The sequence below is a fragment of the Camelus ferus genome, chromosome 20 (genome assembly GCF_009834535.1).
Source record: "Camelus ferus isolate YT-003-E chromosome 20, BCGSAC_Cfer_1.0, whole genome shotgun sequence".
Taxonomy (NCBI): domain Eukaryota; kingdom Metazoa; phylum Chordata; class Mammalia; order Artiodactyla; family Camelidae; genus Camelus; species Camelus ferus.
In genome coordinates this window covers 25,564,371-25,584,349 of record NC_045715.1, presented here as the reverse complement: position 1 = coordinate 25,584,349, position 19,979 = coordinate 25,564,371, and the positions used below count along the sequence as shown (strand labels likewise).

The following is a 19,979-nucleotide window of genomic DNA, read 5'->3' as shown; positions in this document are numbered from 1 at the left end:
AGAAAATAATAAAGCTTTACTCAAGAATATTTAAGAAGGTTTGAATAAATGAAGACAAATGATATACCTACATGAGAAGGCCCAAAAATGTATTAAAATGTCACCTATTCCCAAATAAATCTACATAGTCAGTGTAATCCCAATTAAAATCACACTGCAGGGGTACAGGATGTAGCTTAGTGGTACAGCTTAGCATGCACAAGGTCCTGGGCTCGAACCCCAGTACCTCCATTTGAAAATAAAAATTAAAAAATTAAATCACACTGTAATTTTTAATAGGATTTCACAAAATTCATCAAGAAGGGAAAATACAAAAAAACAGCCAAAAAATTTTAGAAAAAGATAAACTAAGTGGGAACTAGCTCTATCAGATATCAATACATATCACAAAGTTATTTTCTAGGCTCAGAAAATAAAATAGACAATTAGACCAATGGAACAAAATAAAAGAGCCAAAAAATATTTCTTTATATAATAATAATGGCACTTCCAACCAGGCCTCATTGATAAATGGTTTTGAGATAATTTGTTATCCATTTGAAAAAATAATAAAGGTAAATCCCCATACCCTGTGTTATATACCAAAAAATTCCAGATTGAATCAAGAGCTAAATATAAACTATAAATGTAATAAGAATATATAGAAAAAAATTTTATAACCCTATGATGGAGAAAGCCTTCTAAGAAAGACACAAATCTGGAAGACAAAAGATCAACAGATTTTAATTTTACAATTTGTAAGCTTTCTAATGAAATACAAGCACTCAAATCAAAATTAAAAGTCAAGTGACATACAAGAAGAAAATATTTGCAAAGTACATAACAAAGATTTATTATCCAGAATATATAAGGAGTTCCTACAAATCAGTAAGAAAAAGATGGCTAATAAAAAATAAATAAGGAAAGAATACAGATAGGCAAATCACTGGGGACATAAATAGCTAAAAAACACACGAAACAGTGCTTGATCTCACTATCAGGAGATGTCAGGGAAATGCAAGTTAAAATGAGCTTTTCTTTTGCCTGTTGCCAAAAAAAAAAAAAAAAAAAAGAAGAAGGAGGAATACTGAATATTGGTAAAAGTATGAGAAAAATGCTCAAAGTGGTATATAGGAATAAAGAGATAATGTTATTTTGGCAACTAATTTGGCCATATGTATCAGAATTTAAAATGCACATATTCTCTGATTTGTTAGTCCCTCTTTTATGTGTTTTTCACAGAAAAAATGACACATGCACCATTAATTATGTATAAAATGTTTACATCACATGGGTTATAGTAGTGAAATATCTAACATCCTCAAAAGTAAAAAGCTAATAATAATAATAATAGTAATAATAATAATAATAAAAAATACTATGCAGAAGTTTAAAAAAATTAGGCTGATCTCCATGTGCTGACCTGGAAAGATCTCTAAAATATATTGTTAAATAAATAACCATATAGTTATGAAACTGTATGTATGTTTCATTTGTATAAAAATAAAGACAACCTTATATTTATGTAGACATGTATATAACTGCATAGAAAAAGAATACATATATTCCAAAATTAATAAACAATGGTTACCTCCAAAAAGAATGGGAATTGGTGGGGATGGGGTAGAGGTATTAAAAGAATATTTTCACCTTCTATTCTATATAAATCTGTATGTCTTTGTTTTACTTGTATACTTAAAAAATAGATTTAAAACTTAAGAAAAAGAAAAAAGAGGCTAGCATTTAAATGAATAATTTAAAAAATCATGGTTTTGCTTTAATTTTGATTACCAAAAATGTTAGATGACACTGTAAGTGCTTGAACAAGTTCTGACCCAGCTAACATTGTGGACTAGAAATAATTTCCACAGAAAACACTGCTAAACTGCTCAAGTCCTTCTGTATTTTGACAGGGATTTATTTAATGATCCCATACACACTGATTTATTTAATGATCCCATACACACTGATTCCTGGTGACTCACAGCCATTCAATTTAACGCAGCATATAACCGTACGTTATTATATTGTATTGCAAAGTATCAATTAAAAAAAAAAAAACACAGCCCGTAATAAAAGCAGCATGCTTTACAGAATCAGCTTCAAAATAAATAAATGCACTGGAAAAAAAAAACCTTTAAATTAAAATCAAAAGAGACGTTTAAAGTTTGGACATTCTTCATTATGGGAAAGAATCTTCCACTTTGAGACTATTACATGTCAGAAAGGACCCATCTGTTGTATAATTATCTCTGATAAACAGCCTGATGCTCCAAGCTTCATTAGGGAAGAGGGAAGAGAAAGACACATACAGAGAGAACTGTAAATAAATCTCCTCACCATATTTCACTTAAAACCAGCCCAGCAGGAAGTCATAAAATATTTTTAATAGGTAATATTTTCTAAATGTTCTACTAGAATAAGTGAGCCTGTTTTGCCCAATATCTGGTCTTCAAGTATGAACAGTCTGAAAAAGGGAAAACTAGTGTCATTTAAAAATTATCAGAAATTTAATCGGTAAAAACAAAGTTTAGCCTACTTGGTGGCAATGATACTAATTTTCTAAGGGACAGATAAGGGTTTGTCAGACAGGAATGAAGACTAGCAGTCAATAAAGCCCAATGCATGTTCAAAGACCCAAAGGCAGTTAGCAAGGAAATCTGCTAAAATGCACCACCATTTTATTTTTTAAATGCCTGGGGAAGCTATGGTATCACCAGGAACCAGTTTCCAAGGAAACAACTGAGATCTCTGTCTAACCAAATTAATTTAACCATGGATAAAGAATGCTCTCAAATTTCTATTTGGGGAATCACTGTCATATTAAAGGAAAACCCAGCCAGCAATTGGAAATGAAGCTTTATTTATAAAAGTCATCACTAACATTCCAGTTACTATGGCTCTCACTTTTCCTGTATATTTTCTTTTGGCTACAACAAAAGCATCTTTTAGGTAAATGCAGTAGAGAACAGAAAAAAACATGAGCATTATGGATGAAAACGGCCCAGAGCTGAGTTCTAGCCCTATCATGTGACTCAAGGCAGGTCACCATGAAAACCTTCTCATCAGAGTAAGAAGGAGGCTCTCCACCCTGCCTATACCACATTGTCAGGACGATCCCAGGAAAAAAATGTTTGTCAAAGGACTTTGTAAAACAGAGGTTGACGAACTTTTTCTGTAAAGGGCCACTGGGTCTCCGTAGCAACTATCCAATTCTGCTGTTATAGTGCGGATGAGCATGGCTGTGTTCCAATAAAAACTTATTTATGAACACTGAAATTTGAATTTCATATAATTTTCATGTTGCAAAATTACTGTTCTTTTGATTTTTCTTCATTTAAAATCATTCTTAGCTCCTGAGCCGTACAAAAACAGGTGGTGGGCCAATTTGGCCTATGGGTTAGGTTTGCCAATTTCTCTTGTAAATGACAGTTTTCTGTATGTGTTGGTTGCTGTTTATTTCTTTGTATGTGCCACCACAGAACTTAGGAGAATGTTGTGCATGAGGTGGGCCCTCTCTAACTGCTAAGTCAGAATGTCAGAATATTTGAAAACAAGTCCATTTCTTGTCATTATTCTTTCCTAGTTGTAGGTATCAGATCTCTTCCTCCTTTGCCTAGAAAGGAACAGACCAGACAACTCTCCACCAACATCTTAATTTCTACTCTATACATAGTGGAACTGGCAAATAAACAAACACCTACGTAAGCGTGCATATCCTCCCAAACAGGTCATAAGTAGGATGCCCAAGTCTTCAAGAGCATGACAACAGGAAATCTGATTTATAGAAGATATAGAGAAAAGGGTATATATATATATTTTTAACCTTTTAAGCCCAATCTATTAAGACTCTGATTTAAGGTGACCAGTCACCTGCCTGTCATTTAAAAATAACAACAAAACAACAACTTGTTCCAGTGTTCTCTCCACAACCTGACATTATCCTTTCTTTCTTTAAAAGTTAGCTCAAGAAACTAAGCACAAATCACATTTTATCTCCTCTATGAAACTGGGACAACAGTAAGTAAGCAGGAGCAAAAGCACTAAAAAAAAAAATGTATGTTATTTTGTTCTTTTGAAGTGTTTGTGCAACACTCTCTCTTCTATAGTTTACATCTGCACACAACGTCCTTTACACTATCAATCACTATAGAGATGGGCAGCTATGATCCGGTGCCAGAAAGCCAGGCTGCTCCGAGATCTTGAGTAAGATACTGACTCAACCTATGCCTCCATTTCCACATCTGAGGAACAGATATGGTAACAGTACCTACCTTACAAGGTATTATGAAGCTGAAGTATGCTAATACAGGCAAGTATTTGGAACAGTGTCTGATGCTTAATGAGTACTCTGGTGATAGCTGTTACCATTTGTATACCATTTAAATGCTGTGACAAAGTCCTTTGGTCACTATTAGAATGTTGTTTATACTGCTTTTGGAAAATGTTTCTAATGGCAAAAGTTCTATTCACTCTTCTGCAGACACACAAGATGGGATAGGAAGAGATGCGTGTGTGTTCAAAGAAATATGACTTGGAAAAAATAGGTATATGTTTTATCTGACATTCAGTCAAGGTGCCTTAAGAAATTCTTTTGGATAAAAAACTGCCCTGTTCTGCTTTACACATTCTTGTCAATAGTTCTTACTCTATCTGTTGTCTTTTCAAAACAGCACTAATGTACCCAGACTCTCACCATCTTTCTGTTCTTATATTCATTTAACAATGAGAAGTGGAAAGCAAATTTAAGCAATACTCATTCCCTTGATTATTAGGAAAAAATATGAAACCTTTCACAAGCCCTGAAGAAGAAACAGCATTTCCAATTCTACACAATAACAGTAGATCCGCAACTAGTGTAGAGTTTACATATTATGCAGAACTTGGATTTGGCACCCCAAATCCATTTCCCAGCAACTCCCACATCCTACTTCTCCATAACTCTCTAGGGGAAGCTAAGAAGGACCAAAAGATGAACTTTCAGTCTCTCGAGGACACTAAAAGATTAAGTAATCCCCTCTACCTTTCTTCTCCTAGGTAGGTCACAATTAAAATCTGCAAGGAGTCAATGGATCAGGCTGCCTAATTTCATCTGGGTCTGCACTGCTACTTGGCGATCACTTCAATCATCTCCTGTTGACTTGCAACACAGTCATCCTGACAGCTTCAACAAACATCTCCCATCCACAAACCGGGCACACATCTCCTCACTCTAGCATACTTTCAAACCGAGATGAGGTAGCAAAACCCACCTGAAAAAGCTTTTGCAAATGGCATGCTTATAGCCATTGTTCCTGCTACTGCCTCCCTTTCACCCTAAAATTCTTATGCACCTGTTTGGAGAACAACCTCAAGGAGAGGCATATGTATTTGAAAATACGCTCCTTGTGGGTAGAGACCTAATCTTATTCATTTCTGTACCCAGTATTTAACCTAGCGTCACTCAGCAAAGACTGTTATATGAATATACAAACCACTGAAATAGTTTATTACACAGTTTATTTAGGTAATCAATCTCATGATCACCAAATTCAATGTCTCTTGTCAGTTTCCAGTTTTCCACAGTATTTTCATAATGTTGAGGCAAAATGCTATAGTGGTTGAAAGCACAGGCTCTGGAGCCAAATCAGTGGGTTGGAACATGAGCTACACTGTGAAGCAGGAGCTCTGAACTTTAGGCAGAAGTTACTGAACCTCCTTACGCTTCAACTTCTTCGTCTGCAAAAATGGGATAATAAAAGCACCTATCTCATACAGTATTGTGAGAATTACATGTTGGTACATATAAAGAGCTTAGAAGAGTGCTTAGAACATAGCCAAACACTTCATAAACATGAGTGAACATTTTCACTGTTATTAATAAAACCCACACCATAAGCTGAAATTTGTTCCTTGACTTTCCTGACCCTGCCCCACTATCATTTGCCTCCTCTCTGACTTCTTCAGTTCCCTCCTGTTTTGGTTTCACTCAAGGTTCTGTTCTCACTGCTTTTTTTTTTGTTGTTGTTGTTCTCATCCTTGGTAATCTCATTTAACCCCTAAAGCTTCACCTGTCATCTGCATGTGGATGAAGCCAACTTTGACTTATCTCTCCTAAAAATTGCCCAGTTGAACACTTAAGTCATCATTATTCAGAATAGCAAATCTCCTCATTCCTCCAGATACGTGAAAATCCAAGGATTACAATAATGAGCACCACAAGAATTAGGAAATGAGATTAGCTTCTGAGAGTTTAACTTGAAGAGTTAAACACACAATGGTTTACAGTAGTGATGTCATCAGAAAGAGAATGGATCTGAAACTAGCAGAACTACACATCTTTAATCAGAGTGAAGGCATTTATATGTATATCAAAAGAAAAAACATGGCAGTCCACAGTAGCCTAGACCAGCAAGTTATGGAAACAAGGAAGTGTTGTGTCCTAGGGGTTCCAAGGCTCAGGGCAGATCTAAGCCCAGGCAGAGAAGGGAGAAAAGGGTATGAAGATGGAACCTTGTACTGAATGCAAAAGATCTTCCCTATATGTCCTTAGAGTGTACCTGACAATCATCCTGACTCAATCAAAAATTCACTTTATCTAACTCCACTTGTTCTGAGTTCACATTTTGTCATTCACTATATAAATCCTTGTTATGGGTGTGCTTCCTATAAAGATCTGCCACCAGAGAAAATGTTTTAGTCACATGGGTATTATGCTTTTATCTCCAATCCCTGTTACAAGGATTTTCTGATGAATTAATCAAGTAACATTTGGTTATAGTTTGAGTTTCTACATACCTTAATTACAGAGAAAGAATGTGCTGGTCTTGACAACATGGATCTTTCTACTTTCTGTGGCAGTTATACTTCACATTGTGGATTAACTGATTAAAAACATGAATTCTGAAGCCAAATGTCTGAATTTGAATCCTGGTTCTGGTATCTACTAGTTTGTTACCACAGGCAAATTACTTGATCTGTCTGTGCCTGTTTCCTTATCTACAGAATGGGGATAATGTTAGTATCTACCTCACTGAGTTTTCAGGAGGAATAAACGAGAAAATATTCAAAATACAGAACAATGCCTTGCACATAAAGCACTCAATAAATGGGAGCTGTTGTTATCTCAGTCTCACATGCACTTGGGCTGCTCAAAGTTGATCTGTCGGCCTGATCCTAGTACATGCGGGTCCCATCAGATGTAGTTCCGTAAGATAAGATCCTGACCAGCTCCAACCTTTCCCTTAGACAAGGAGTTCTTAGCCTAAAGGCCACAGTAAGCTTTAGAAACATTTTATTCAAAATTGGGCATAAATGGATGGTGTATATTTTTCTGAGACAAGGGGCCATAGCTTTCATCAGCTCCTCAATAAGAACATAACCCCAAATGGATGTTTTAAAACAAAACAAAACCTATGCCTTAACATTATCACTACCATTTTCATCTTTTTTTTCCTCCTCTTAAATAATTTCTATACTTTCCCCTGGGCCTATATTCAATAAGTTACAGTATTTTAAAAATTCTGTCTCTGCAATGCTATTCTAGTATAAGCTTTCTCATTTTCAATACTGCCAGATTACCTCTCCAAAAGAACTGTAGTAATATTACTTCCTTTGTGCAAAAACATGAATGTTGTCTGGCAGTCAAATATCTTGGCTGAGCAGTCAAGCCTCTATGGCATGGCCATGATCTACCTATCCAGCCTTGTCCTCCATAAGTGACCCTCCTAAATGCTACTGCAGAACTTCACGCAGCTTTCCTCTATATTGTTTCGTCTTCAACACCACTTTTTCTCCAGTAAACCAACACCCTTCTTAAACAATGCCTTTAATACATAAGAAGGACCATTAAAATGGGTGCATACAACCACACTTCAAGGTTTCTCAACCTTGGCATTACTGGCATGTCAGGCTGGATAATTCCTTGTTCTGGAGGGCTGTCCAATACAGTGTAAGATGTTTACAGCATTGGGGAAGAGAAGGAGGGGCAAAAATCACTGCTGTTTGAGAACCACGGATATAACAAATATATTTAATTCCCCCTGCTAAACAGTAAATTCTTTGAGGGCAAGGACTATGACCTTTTTCACTTGTATACTCTCAGTTTTACCTAGTACAGTGGTTTATGATAGATAAATATTTGTTCTCTGCTAATCTTTCCAAAATTAGTAGATAAAACATTCTAACCTACCACATTCCAAGGATTTCTAGATATTCATTAAATTTGAAACACCAAATTTCAACCTGTTAAGTAAAGCTTTTAAAAGCTAAAAATTGCTCTGTCATAACACCCCTATAATTTTCAACAAACTCTCAGTTATAGTTGTGCCCTAGAGGAAATGGTTCTAAGCATTATAAAGACTACGTGGACAATGGACTTCTGTATCACATATACGATAATAGTAATCTACCACTGAGCACTTACAGAAGAGTATCAGAAACAATTGCCTCCTCCCTTCAAAATACCCTCTGTTCTATGAAATATACAGTGTTATCTCAATTAAATGCCTTAGAAACATTCAAGGCCCAGTTAATGACAGAGGTAAATCTTTAATCCAAGATTACTAAATCACGTTAAGTTCCCTACACCAGTGGTTCTCAATTCTTGCTGCACATTAGAATACTCTGAAGAGTTAAAAAGAACAGATCACTGAGCCTCCCTCCAGACCAATTAAATCCGACTCAGGGAATAGTGCTGGAGATTAAAATTGTTTTAAAAATCCCCAGTGGATTCTAATTTACAGCCAGGGCTAAGAATCACTGCCCCAGACTAGTTTAAAATCTCTTGTACCTTAACAGTTAACATAAAGGCTATCTTTTAAGAAAACCTCAAGCACTATGCAATGGCTGAAGCTTATTCTCTGCCTTGCTGACTTGGGACTATGTGTCAACACAATCTTGAATTAAGAGACCTGCTATCTTTTTTTCTCAGATGAGGCATTACCAAGAAACTCATGATATGATTCTTAGGCTGCTTTCTCTACCACTGAACAGAATCTGGGCACTTACACTCCTCTTTACTTGGTGAAGTTACATTCAGTTCTGTCGGAAGCGGCTGCTGGCTGGGACTAAGAGTTGGCGTGGTTATCGAGGTATTGTTGTTGTCACTGGTGGTCTCTTCAGAAAACAAATCTGATTGGCTGTTACTCGTACTTGGAGCGGAATCATCGTCTGGTTGTTTCTTTTGAAAATCTGAAGAGAAAGAGTGAGAAAACCAGTTTAATCTAGGAATTCACAATTACTTTGGGTATTTGAAAAAAATGAAAGTATAAAAATTAAATGTAACAGCAGCAATAATAAAAATTAATTTTGGTGATTAAAAAATGTAAGTAAAATACTGGTGGAAACCATATAAAATTGGTGGAGGGTAACCGAGTTAAAGATTTCCAAGGTCCCTGTATCATTCAGGTGAATGGTAGACATACTGATTTAATGGAAGACTTTACAAAGCCAAATGCATGTTAAAATATTAGAGGTAATCAGCAGAGTGATAAAAGGAATAAAGAAAGTTGTTTAAACCAATAGAGGACTGATAAGAAGGGAAAAAACAACAGAGAAAAAAAGCAAGGTAAATAGAAAACACATAAGATGGTAGAATTGTACAGATATATCAGTGATGGTAATAAATGTAGACTAAACTCAGTAGTTAAAAAACAGAAAATTCAGACTGAATAAACAAAGTCCTGTTATATACAGTTGCCAAGAGACATACTAAAAACATAAACATGAGAAGGAAAATTTAAAGTATATAAACAAAATACCAGCAAATACACATGGTTAAAAAGCCAGTGGGTATAGCTCAGGGGCAGAGTGCATGCTTAGTGTGTTTGAGGTCCTGGGTTCAATCCCCAGTACTACCATTAAAATAAATAAATAAACCTAACTATCTCCCCTCCAAAAAAATTTTTTTAATTTTTCAAAAAGCCAGTAATAGCCATAATACTATCACAAAATGTAGACTTAAAGGCAAAAAGCATTAATAAAGATAAAAAGGATCAGTATATAATAGCACAAAAAAAGTTACCAGGAAGATAAAACAATTCTAAATCTGTATATACCTAATAACAAAGCTTCAAAATATGTAAAGCAAAAATTATCATATTTATGGGAAACTGATAATCAGACAATGAATTGTTTTCAAACACATGGGGAATATTTATAAAAACTGACTAAAACCTAGATAAACTTTAACCACACATTAGACTATAAAGCAAGTCTCAAAGAACTAGTAAGATATAGACATTATTAACTGACCATAGAGCAATTAAGTTGAAAATTGGACAAAATTCTATATTTTGGAAATTTTAAAAATACACTTTAAACTCATGGGTCAAATTAAAAATTATAAAATTACAAAATATGTATAATTAAATGATAATATAATTACTACTCATCAATATCCAGTATCCACATATATTACATATACTCCAAGTCATTTCATTACTAGGTATATGTCTGATAGAAACTCAATACACATGTACAAGGGTGTTAATTATAGATTGTGTGTAATAGTAAAAAGTCAAAAAAGCAACTTAAAGGTCCATAAATTATAATATATTCAAATAATGGAATAATGTACATAGTGAAAACAAGTAACCACTGCCACACACATCACTATAAATGAATCTCAAAATCATAATGTTGAATAAAAAAAAAAGCAAGTTACTAAATAACATAGTAAGATTGTACTGCATAAATCCTAAAACAGACAAAACTCAAACAATGTATGTTTAGGAATATGTATGTCTAAATCTTTTTTTTTTAATTAACACAATTCAGGATAGTGGTTATCTCTAAAGGAAGCAGGGGAATGTGAAGTGAGAGCTATGTAAAAACATTCAAAAGTATAGGTAATGTTCGTTGATGGACAAATGATTAAAATGGTGTATTCATCAATGTAATGGAATGCTCTATGGTAGTCAAAATAAATGAATTAAAGCTATAAGAATAATGAAAAATCTCAAAAACAATGTTGAGAAAAGCAAGCTACAGAAGGATATATATAGTCTAACAATATTTATATACAATTTAAAATATGTAAAATACCATATGTTATTTACAGATACATAATTACAATATAAAAACATGCATGGAAATGATACACCAAACTCAGACAGTAGCTATCTGGGGGGGAGGGGGGAAGAGGAACACAGATCTTCCATTCTATCTGTAATTTTTTTAAAGTTATTTTATTTTAATGTAGGTACTGGGGGATTGAACCCAGGACCTTGTGCATGCTAAACATGCACTTTACCACTGAGCTATACCTTCCCTCTCCTTTTTTTTTTATTTCTTAAAGCTGGTCAGTATATGACCATTTAAATTATTATGTATAGTCTCTGTATGTTTCATTTAAAAAATTTAACACTAGACTATGAAGTACAGATGATGCTTCACTGTATCAATTCAGAGAGGGAAAAGGATCCTGACAACTCCATACTGCCTTATCTTCTGAACTACAGAGAGGCCGTTGCTATTATGTTATGCTCTGTAACCTCATCAGAATCACTATTTTGACATATTCTGAGCATAACTATAGCTAGCATTTATGTTGCGTTTACCACGTGCCAAATACTGAACTAAACGTTTTATGTATTTAGCTCATTTATTTTAATCTTCAGAACAACCTTAACAAGGGAGGTAAAATGATCACCACTTTACTGAAGAAGAAACTGACACTCAGAAAATTTAGGTAATTTTTTTCCAAGTTAACAGCTAGTAAGTAGCAGGATCAGTATTTTAACAAAGGTCCATCTGACATGAAAATCCATGGTCTTCAATCTCAACCACAAGATGCAGAATGGTAAGCACCGAGTGGCCCAAAGAGTAGGCCTCTATGTCAAAGCCCCCACCCATTTACAGCACCAATAGTGAATGCAGCGGATTTAACCAAAGAATCACTAATCTGCTGTGCCCATCACTGATCTAAAGCCTCTACTGCTTCTGTGTATTTATTTCTCCTAGCCACTTTCCTATTCTTCAGTGTTTTGACATTTTAAAATGGCTTATTATCTCAATGTTATTTGTACAGCACCTTCAGAGAAAAAGGTACTATATATAAGTGGAATAAAAATACTGCAACAGTCATGCTTCTTTTTTTATATCATGTCATCTCACTAGCTCTTCTATGTCAATAATCACTGCAATCCTCCTATAACTACCTCTCTACCATTTAATTGCAAATGTTGTAAGACCCTAAAAGAACTGAAACTGAGTCATCACTGTCCTATTTAACACATTCCCCAATGCCTAGAGACATTGGTGTCTAACAACAATTACCAGATCCCACCTAAACAACCTCTAGCCCATGCTTGCCATGCTCCTTGATGTTGAGGCACTTTTAAGTTTTCTTTTGTGAACCTCTAGTGGACACAATGTACCTTCTTTTAACCCATCCTCTCACTATGCCTTTTCTGCACCTCCACAGGGTGATGTTGTAAAAAAAATTATCAGGCTAATAGTATTCATTACAAACCAAACGGCCTACAAACAAGAGAACTAGTAGAAACTTTACAGTCTCTGCTTCAATTCAATAAAGAAACCATAAATCACAGAATTTTACAACCAGAATTAACTTTGAAAATCTAGCTCAATCCTCTCATTTTACAGATAAAGAAAGCAAGAGCCAAGAAAGTTAATGCAACTCACCAGAAATTCACAATTAATTATAAGAGTTTTCTAAGTCTTAGGCCAAAGTTAACAGCTTGTAAACTACAAAGAGCTTTAAAGTTGGACCTGGATTCAAACTGTGACTTTGCTATTTACTGGACATACGGCTAAAAGTAAATAGTGTAATCTTGTGCGGTCTTGTCTGGAATTATTTCTACCTCTCAGGATAAAGTGAATCAAATAAGATAATGCCCATAATATATCTGGCACATGGGTACTCTCAACAAATGACAGTCAATAAAAATAAAAAGTATTTTCCTAGTTTAAAGAAAGAGCCACTCAGTTAACTATTCCTTTTTGCCCTAATATTTATATCATAGTTCTTACTCTCTTGCTCCTCTCTTTTAGAATCATTTGACATTAAACTTCTGACTACTGACCCCTCCCCACCCTCCCCCCCCAAAAAAACCCCAAAAGTCCCCTCCAAGGACAAAGGGAAGCAGACTTATATCCCACATGAAAAAGTAAACAACACTCTCGTTCCTCTACTCTGGAAAACAGTGCAGGAAAGGTACAGAAAGAGTCACTTCATTCGATTCAGACACAGAAAACACTTGTTCACTTGTTCTTGTGTAACTGGGAAAACTAGAACTCTCCAAGCTCATCTACCTCTTTGAGAAAAAAAAAATTATCTATTTTTGTAAATTGGTAGAGTTCATGGTATATCCAAAGGTGTAAAATCAGTCTTGAATAAAGCTGTGAGTCTAAAACAGACTGTGAAAAAGCTTTTCCAAACTAAACTGTTACTTGTAAAAATCTGAGTAAAAACCTTTGAACTTTAATGGGATTGCTGTTGAAAAGTCAACAGAAGCCAAGTTCTTGGTAGCTTAGTTTATTATCAACCAAGGGGGAAAACGATTTCTTGACAAAGATACCTGAGGTATCCAGAAATGAGATGTTTCCAAAAGCTAGGAAAAGTGGCCTAATGATACCAAGCCCAGTCAAAATGGCCAGTGTGGAAGTCCCTGGGGCTGCCTGCAAACATATGTACTGGACATTTTTTCCTCTGTTGTCTTACTAATGATTTTTCTCACAGATTAATCTTCTAACTACAAAATGTACCTCAGAAGACTGAGAGTCCTGAAAACACACGTCGCTGGCACTCCTGATAAGCCCGTTCACCTGAGCAGTCCCACTGGGACTATACCTAGTCATTACTCTAAACTCACCTTATATATAAAAATGTGTAATAGTTATCTCTCAGATATACTATATAGATTTGACAAGATGCTTAGTTCACATAACTCCCATACCACTTTCAGATTATGACCGTAACTACATCCTTTTAATGATTTATTCAAGGCAGAGAAAACAAAAAAGTGATCTGGAAAGGATTCCACTAAACTTTCTTTCTTTGAAAATTAACATTTTTAAAAATTGAAGCATAGTTGATTTACAATATTGTGTTAGTTTCAGGTATACAGCAAATAATATGTTTATTCACTTATACACATATATTATACATATTTTTTCAAATTATTTTCCATTATAGGTTATTACAAGATACTGAATACAGTTCCCTGTGCTATACAGTAAATCCTTGTTGCTTATCTATCATATGTACAGTAGTTTATATATGTTAATCCCATACTCCTAATTTATCCACCCACCCTTTCCCCTTTGGTAACCAAAATTTTGTTTTCTATGTCTGTGAGTCTGCTTCTGTTTTGTATATAGGCTCATTTGTATTATTTTCTATATTCTACATACAAGTGATAATCATACAATATTGTCTTTGACTTACTTCATTTAGTATGACAGTCTCTAGGTCCATCCATATTGTTGCAAATGACAGTATTTCATTCTGCTCATGGCTGAGTAATATTCCATTACACACACTTACACACACACACACACCCTCTATCTTCTTAACCAATCATCTGTTGATGGGCATTTGGGTTGCTTCCATGTCTTAGCTATTATAAATACTGCTGCTGTGAACACTGGGGTGCATATATCTTTTTGAATTAGAGTTCTCATCTTTTTCAGATATATGCCCAGGAGTGGGATTGCTGGATCATATGAACCCTATTTTTAGTTTTTTAAGGAATCTACATATTGTTCTCCATAGTGGCTGAACAAATTTACATCCCTACCAACAGTGTAGGAGGGTTCGCTTTTCCCCACACCAGCATTTATTATTTGTAGACTTTTAGGCCATGGCCATTCTGACCAGTGTAAGGTGATACCTCATTGTGGTTTTGATGTACACTTCTCTAGTAATTAGCAATGCTGAGCATCTTTCCATGTGCCTGTTGGCCACCTGGATGTCTCTGAAGAAATGTCTATTTAGATTAAGTATTTTTTTTAAAAACTCTCTTTGGTAACCTACTTTTTGCTCTTAGTAATATATCATGAATTTTTTCTTTGTCACTTGAAGATCTATGTGATCACTGATGGGTAAACAGAACGTCCATTTATAAATGAGAAATTAAACCAATTAACTTTTGTTATACATTTGCAGTTACCAATTTTTCACTATTATAAGTAAGATTTCATCAAACTTCTTTAGGTTATATTGCTAGAAACAGATCAACTAGGTAACAGAGGAAGCACATTTTTAAGGCATTTGGCACATATTGTCAAATTCTCTTGGCACAACACCCTGTGGTTTCCCATAGCACAAGACTTACTATGGTGTGTAAGAATCATCTGTTCACTTGTCAGTCTCTCACATTATACAGGCCTGGGACAAAAACAATACTCCATAAATGCTACCTGAATGAGTAAGTAGCCAAAAGCTTCTCTGTAGAAAGCCCACCACTGAATTACATTTAAAATTATTTTATCAATTGTTATTTTAAGCCTTTCACAAATTATTTTGTGTGCTTTTAAGGACACTCCCAGCATCACCTGGTTTAGCATTTCTGAAAGACAAAATGCTCAATACCTGTCAATCTCTATTTTCATAATCAATAAGGAGAGATGAGAAATTCAACTGCATTTTGTTCTATCTCACTCATTAAATCTATTTGGCCACTAATAAGGATTCTATATATTATTACAGACACTAAAGCTAGATATAAAGAAAATTAAACTGGAGGTGAAAGAGGAGCTAAGAATTAAGTGCCTGCTATGAGTGAGGCCAGAGAACTTACGTTCATTTTCTCATTTAATCCTCAAAATAACTAGGTAGTAGATGTCATCAAAGGACAGTCCCCCTGCAAGTTTTGGCAACCTGCCCCCTCCTAACAAGTGCTGGTTGAGATCCAAGTTTGTGGGATTCTAGTACCCTACACTTCCCACTATAGCACCCATCACTGGAGCAACCTCTGTCCAGCTTACAGGGGTGACTTCTCCAGTTTCCACATTTCCATTCCCAGGCTCCAAACCCCAACTGATTATTTATCACAGATTACAACTCCATGTTTCCACTGGAAGCTTTAATTTAATTCCACACCATAAAATGCTTCATGTTTCAAGTAGCCAATTAAAGTAAGATGGAAATGTTAAAGATAAAAATTCAATTCTGACATCTTGAAAGTTTGGTTCATGCAAGGCACTGTAAAGAGGCCTCTTTTAATAGAAAAGGGTCTTTTCTCCTCTTTTCTTCATCCCTTCTCTCAATTTATCTCCATGATAAACTACCATTTATAAGCATGTTTCTAGGTTTTTAAAGAGGCACATTCCCACCTCAACCACAAACCTTAGATATTTTTAAAAGCTACAAAGCCATTACCAGTAACCAACCAATTCATAAGCCAAAGTTTTAGCCTTCTGATTAAAATCTAATAAAATTCTAGTAGCTGAATGTTAACCTGGGTTAACAGCCTCAGCAAAAACAAACTGGTTCAATCAAGAATTAGCAAGAAACAAATGATAGGACTGGTTGCTATTAAAATGTTAAAATGCACTCACCTTGGATCCTAGCTTATGGGGAAAACTCATAGTGTGGCTGAGTTCATTTAAACTTTCTTTCATGAATAATCTCATCTATCTTCTTTTTTTGTTTGTTTTGGGGGGAAGGAATTAGGTTTATTTAATTTTTTTAACAGAGGTACTAGGGATTGAACCCAGGACCCCATGCATGCTAAGCAAGTGCTCTACCTTTGAGCTATACCCACCCATTTCTTCTACCTTCTTTAAAACACAAGTACAAAAACCTTTACCCTACCAGATTCTCTCTCATGATGATTCCTTCTCTCTGAAATTCAGATCGTCTTCACTGATCTCAGAATAGAGAGACTGACACTGTTTTGATACTTTCAGGTAAGTTTAAAACACATACATAATTATATACATATACATGCACACACCCCGTATATATCTCCTGTTGATAACTGTTTCCTATTTATACCCACAAATCTGCCCACTTTGAGACGTTACCTCAGAAATAAAATAGACCTTGTGTCTGTCCTTCTCCGCGTATCTCAGGGTATGGCACCAACATTCTAAGCTGAAGTCAGAAGCTTGGGAATCAACTCAAACTCCATTTTCTCCCTCTCTTAATTCTACATCTCAAAAATCACTAAGTCTAGTCATTTACCGCTCCTAAATCTTTTGAATCCATCCACATCTCCATTACTACTTTGGTCTAAGTTGTCATCATCTGTCACATTCCTTCAATAGCATCTTCCCTAATTTTTCTGCATTCTATCCTCTCTCGACCTCTAATCCATTCTCTACAAAGCAATATGAGCAATGTTGTAAAAAAAAACCCAAATTCTGACAAAGTCATTTTCCTCCCTAGATCCTTGAATAGCTTTCCATTGCCTTAATAATTAGATTCAAAACCTTAAATATGGCTGAGAAGTTAGAAGTCTCTCCAAGAAGAGGCTTCTGGCTCTCTCTTCAGTCTCATCTTAAGCCACTGCTCCTCCTCTCCCTCACTCTGCTTCAGCCAATTTGGGTTGCTTTTGGCTTTTTCAAACACTCCCTTCTCTCTCTCAACCTGGAGTACTTTGACCATGGCATGTGGGAGACTCTTTTTCTTTATCCTGCTATTCACCTTGGTAACTCCAACTCATTTTGAACCATAACATAAACACTATCCTCTCAGGGAGGCCCTTAAGATTATCTAGAGAAGGCACTTAATAAATACTTGTTGGATGAATGAATGAATGAATGTCTTATTCACTGAACACTCTAGCCCCTAGCAAAATGCCTGCCACATAATACACAATATAGAGTTGTTGAATTTAACTTATTTGATATTGACGAACACACTAAGTTGAAAAATATTTGTTCTCTTAGACATTGATGGATTTCGAATTGGTGTAAAATTTATTTATAGGAAATAAAAATGATTCTGTGTACAGCAGAAATATTAAGCACCCCTGTCAATAAGCAAATGTTTGAATTTTACAAATGATCCCTCCACATATAGAAATATTCTTCCTTACTACTCACCAGAGGTAACTGGCTCTGACCAAACTCAAAGTCTCTCAAGTCCTGTTGGTTTAGATTCAGACCACAAAGCTGCAAGCTTTCACTTCAGAATACTAGAAATAACACTAGAATGGCTCCTAAAAGCATGTCTTCAAATGCTTTTTTCAAAAGTAGTCAACAGAGAATGTATGAAGCTGACAAAGCTTACAAGCAAAACTCTTATCAGTAATTAAACTTATTTTATAATCTGGTTTATCACTGAAATTACAGTCCCTGGATTCTTCACACCGATAGAGCCTACTCCTCAGAAGTGTGAACTAGCAAAAAAAAGTTATTTGGAAGGCTTGTTTCTTATACAGCATTTATTGTGCAGATTATACAGTCTTCCCAGCAGTAGTGTCTCATACTCATTTACACAGCATAAATTTACATGTTGATGTAACAGCAACTACACAGCAACTATCTAACAGTCCATTAGTACTATAATAACACAGTATACAAGAGACCCATTTACCTCATTTTGGTCTAACCACAAAATATGTCAATTTTTTAAAAAAATTGAAAACACACAGAGACGTTTTCTGATTATTGTGTCCTTAATTTAGTTTCAACAAAATGAGCATCTGATGATGTGTGTGCATATACATACATCCTACACATATAGCTCAATCAACAAAACAAACAAGAGTCAGGCATATTGTGGAAATATTAACCAAAGCTGACAAAACAAAATAGGCAAAGTAGAATCAAAAGACAAAATGAAAACCTCTGACCCATCTGTTGACTGCTAATCCTTGGCACCATTTGAGGACCTCTCCTCAAACCTTTAGTCCCTACTGTCATTCATGAATCACTCCAATGGCACAAGTGTGGCATGAACATAACTCCTGGAGAGTCTGGAGCCTGGAAGATTTTTTTCAGTTCAGATCTAAGGTTTCAAATGTCCCATAAAGACCTCAATGACAACAGGTCAGAGAATTATAAAAGCTTTGGGAATATGTTAGAAAAAGGTCAGGTGATCCCTTTTTTATAGATCCCTGATTGTTTTTATAATTGTATCCATATGTCTTCATGCTACCAGCCCTTCACTTTACCATGTAGAAGTGACAGGAGAAAAGACAAAGTAAAAACAAAGCCCCTCCCACTGGCCATCCCTTTTCAGGAAGTGGAAGGGGAATATTTGTGCTCCTGCCCTCCAGAGCCCCCCAAGGGAGCTTGGCTCCTTCTGTCTTTGCTTCCATCTACGAGGGCAGCACTTGCCTTTAATGAGCTATTCCACCTCCAGTTATTTCATTTCCACTCAGTCCTCCGTCTCACCATCTCACATCAGGGTCACATTTACCACCAATCTTCAGTCCTCCTACAGTCAAGCCCTACTGCCAAGCTGAGCATTTCACATAGCTCAGGAAATTAAAATCGGGGTGGCAATGTTGAGACACACTTTCCCTTAAGATAAAACTTACACGATGTTTACATATTTTTCAAATTATTTTTCAAACAATGCAAAATGATATTATTTTAAGAATGACAATCTCTTTCCCAAAGAGTAACATATCACACATCTGTTTAAACTGTTAAGAGAAATTTTTTAAGGATGAAGTGATGGGTTTACTAACATTTTTTACTATTAAAAGATATCAGGGTATCTCAATGAAGACCATGATTTTCACAAGACCCAAAGATCAGGGTTAACTGACTAATTTTTATCCAATAAGCCCAAGGTAGCAAAAGAATATATGCTTGTATGATTCACAATCCCCAAAAGGCAATTACTATGGATATTTATGAAAACGTTATACCATAAAATAAGGGAAAACTTATCCTTTATATAATGACTGCCAAGTAAAGACCTAAGAGGTTTTTCCACTCATGAGAAAAGCTCATGCAGTTACCTACACACTCTCTGTCATAGGGTGGTGTTTAGGAATGAGGAATCGGACTGAGTTCACATCATGGTTCAATCTCTTAACTGCTGTGTGACCTTGGGCAAGTCACTCAACTTCCCTTACTTCAGTTTTCTCCTT

General features: G+C 35.4%; 1 protein-coding gene across 3 annotated transcripts in view; it reads right to left on the bottom strand.

Annotated features, from left to right (window-relative positions):
- Positions 1-19,979, bottom strand: part of ZFAND3 (zinc finger AN1-type containing 3) — a 289,475-nt gene that overhangs the window by 65,768 nt on the left and 203,728 nt on the right. For all 3 annotated transcript variants that reach the window (XM_032462993.1, XM_032462994.1, XM_032462992.1), the window contains one exon: positions 8,968-9,150. In XM_032462993.1, coding sequence (XP_032318884.1) covers positions 8,968-9,150 — 183 coding nt within the window. The remainder of the gene's footprint in view (positions 1-8,967; positions 9,151-19,979) is intronic.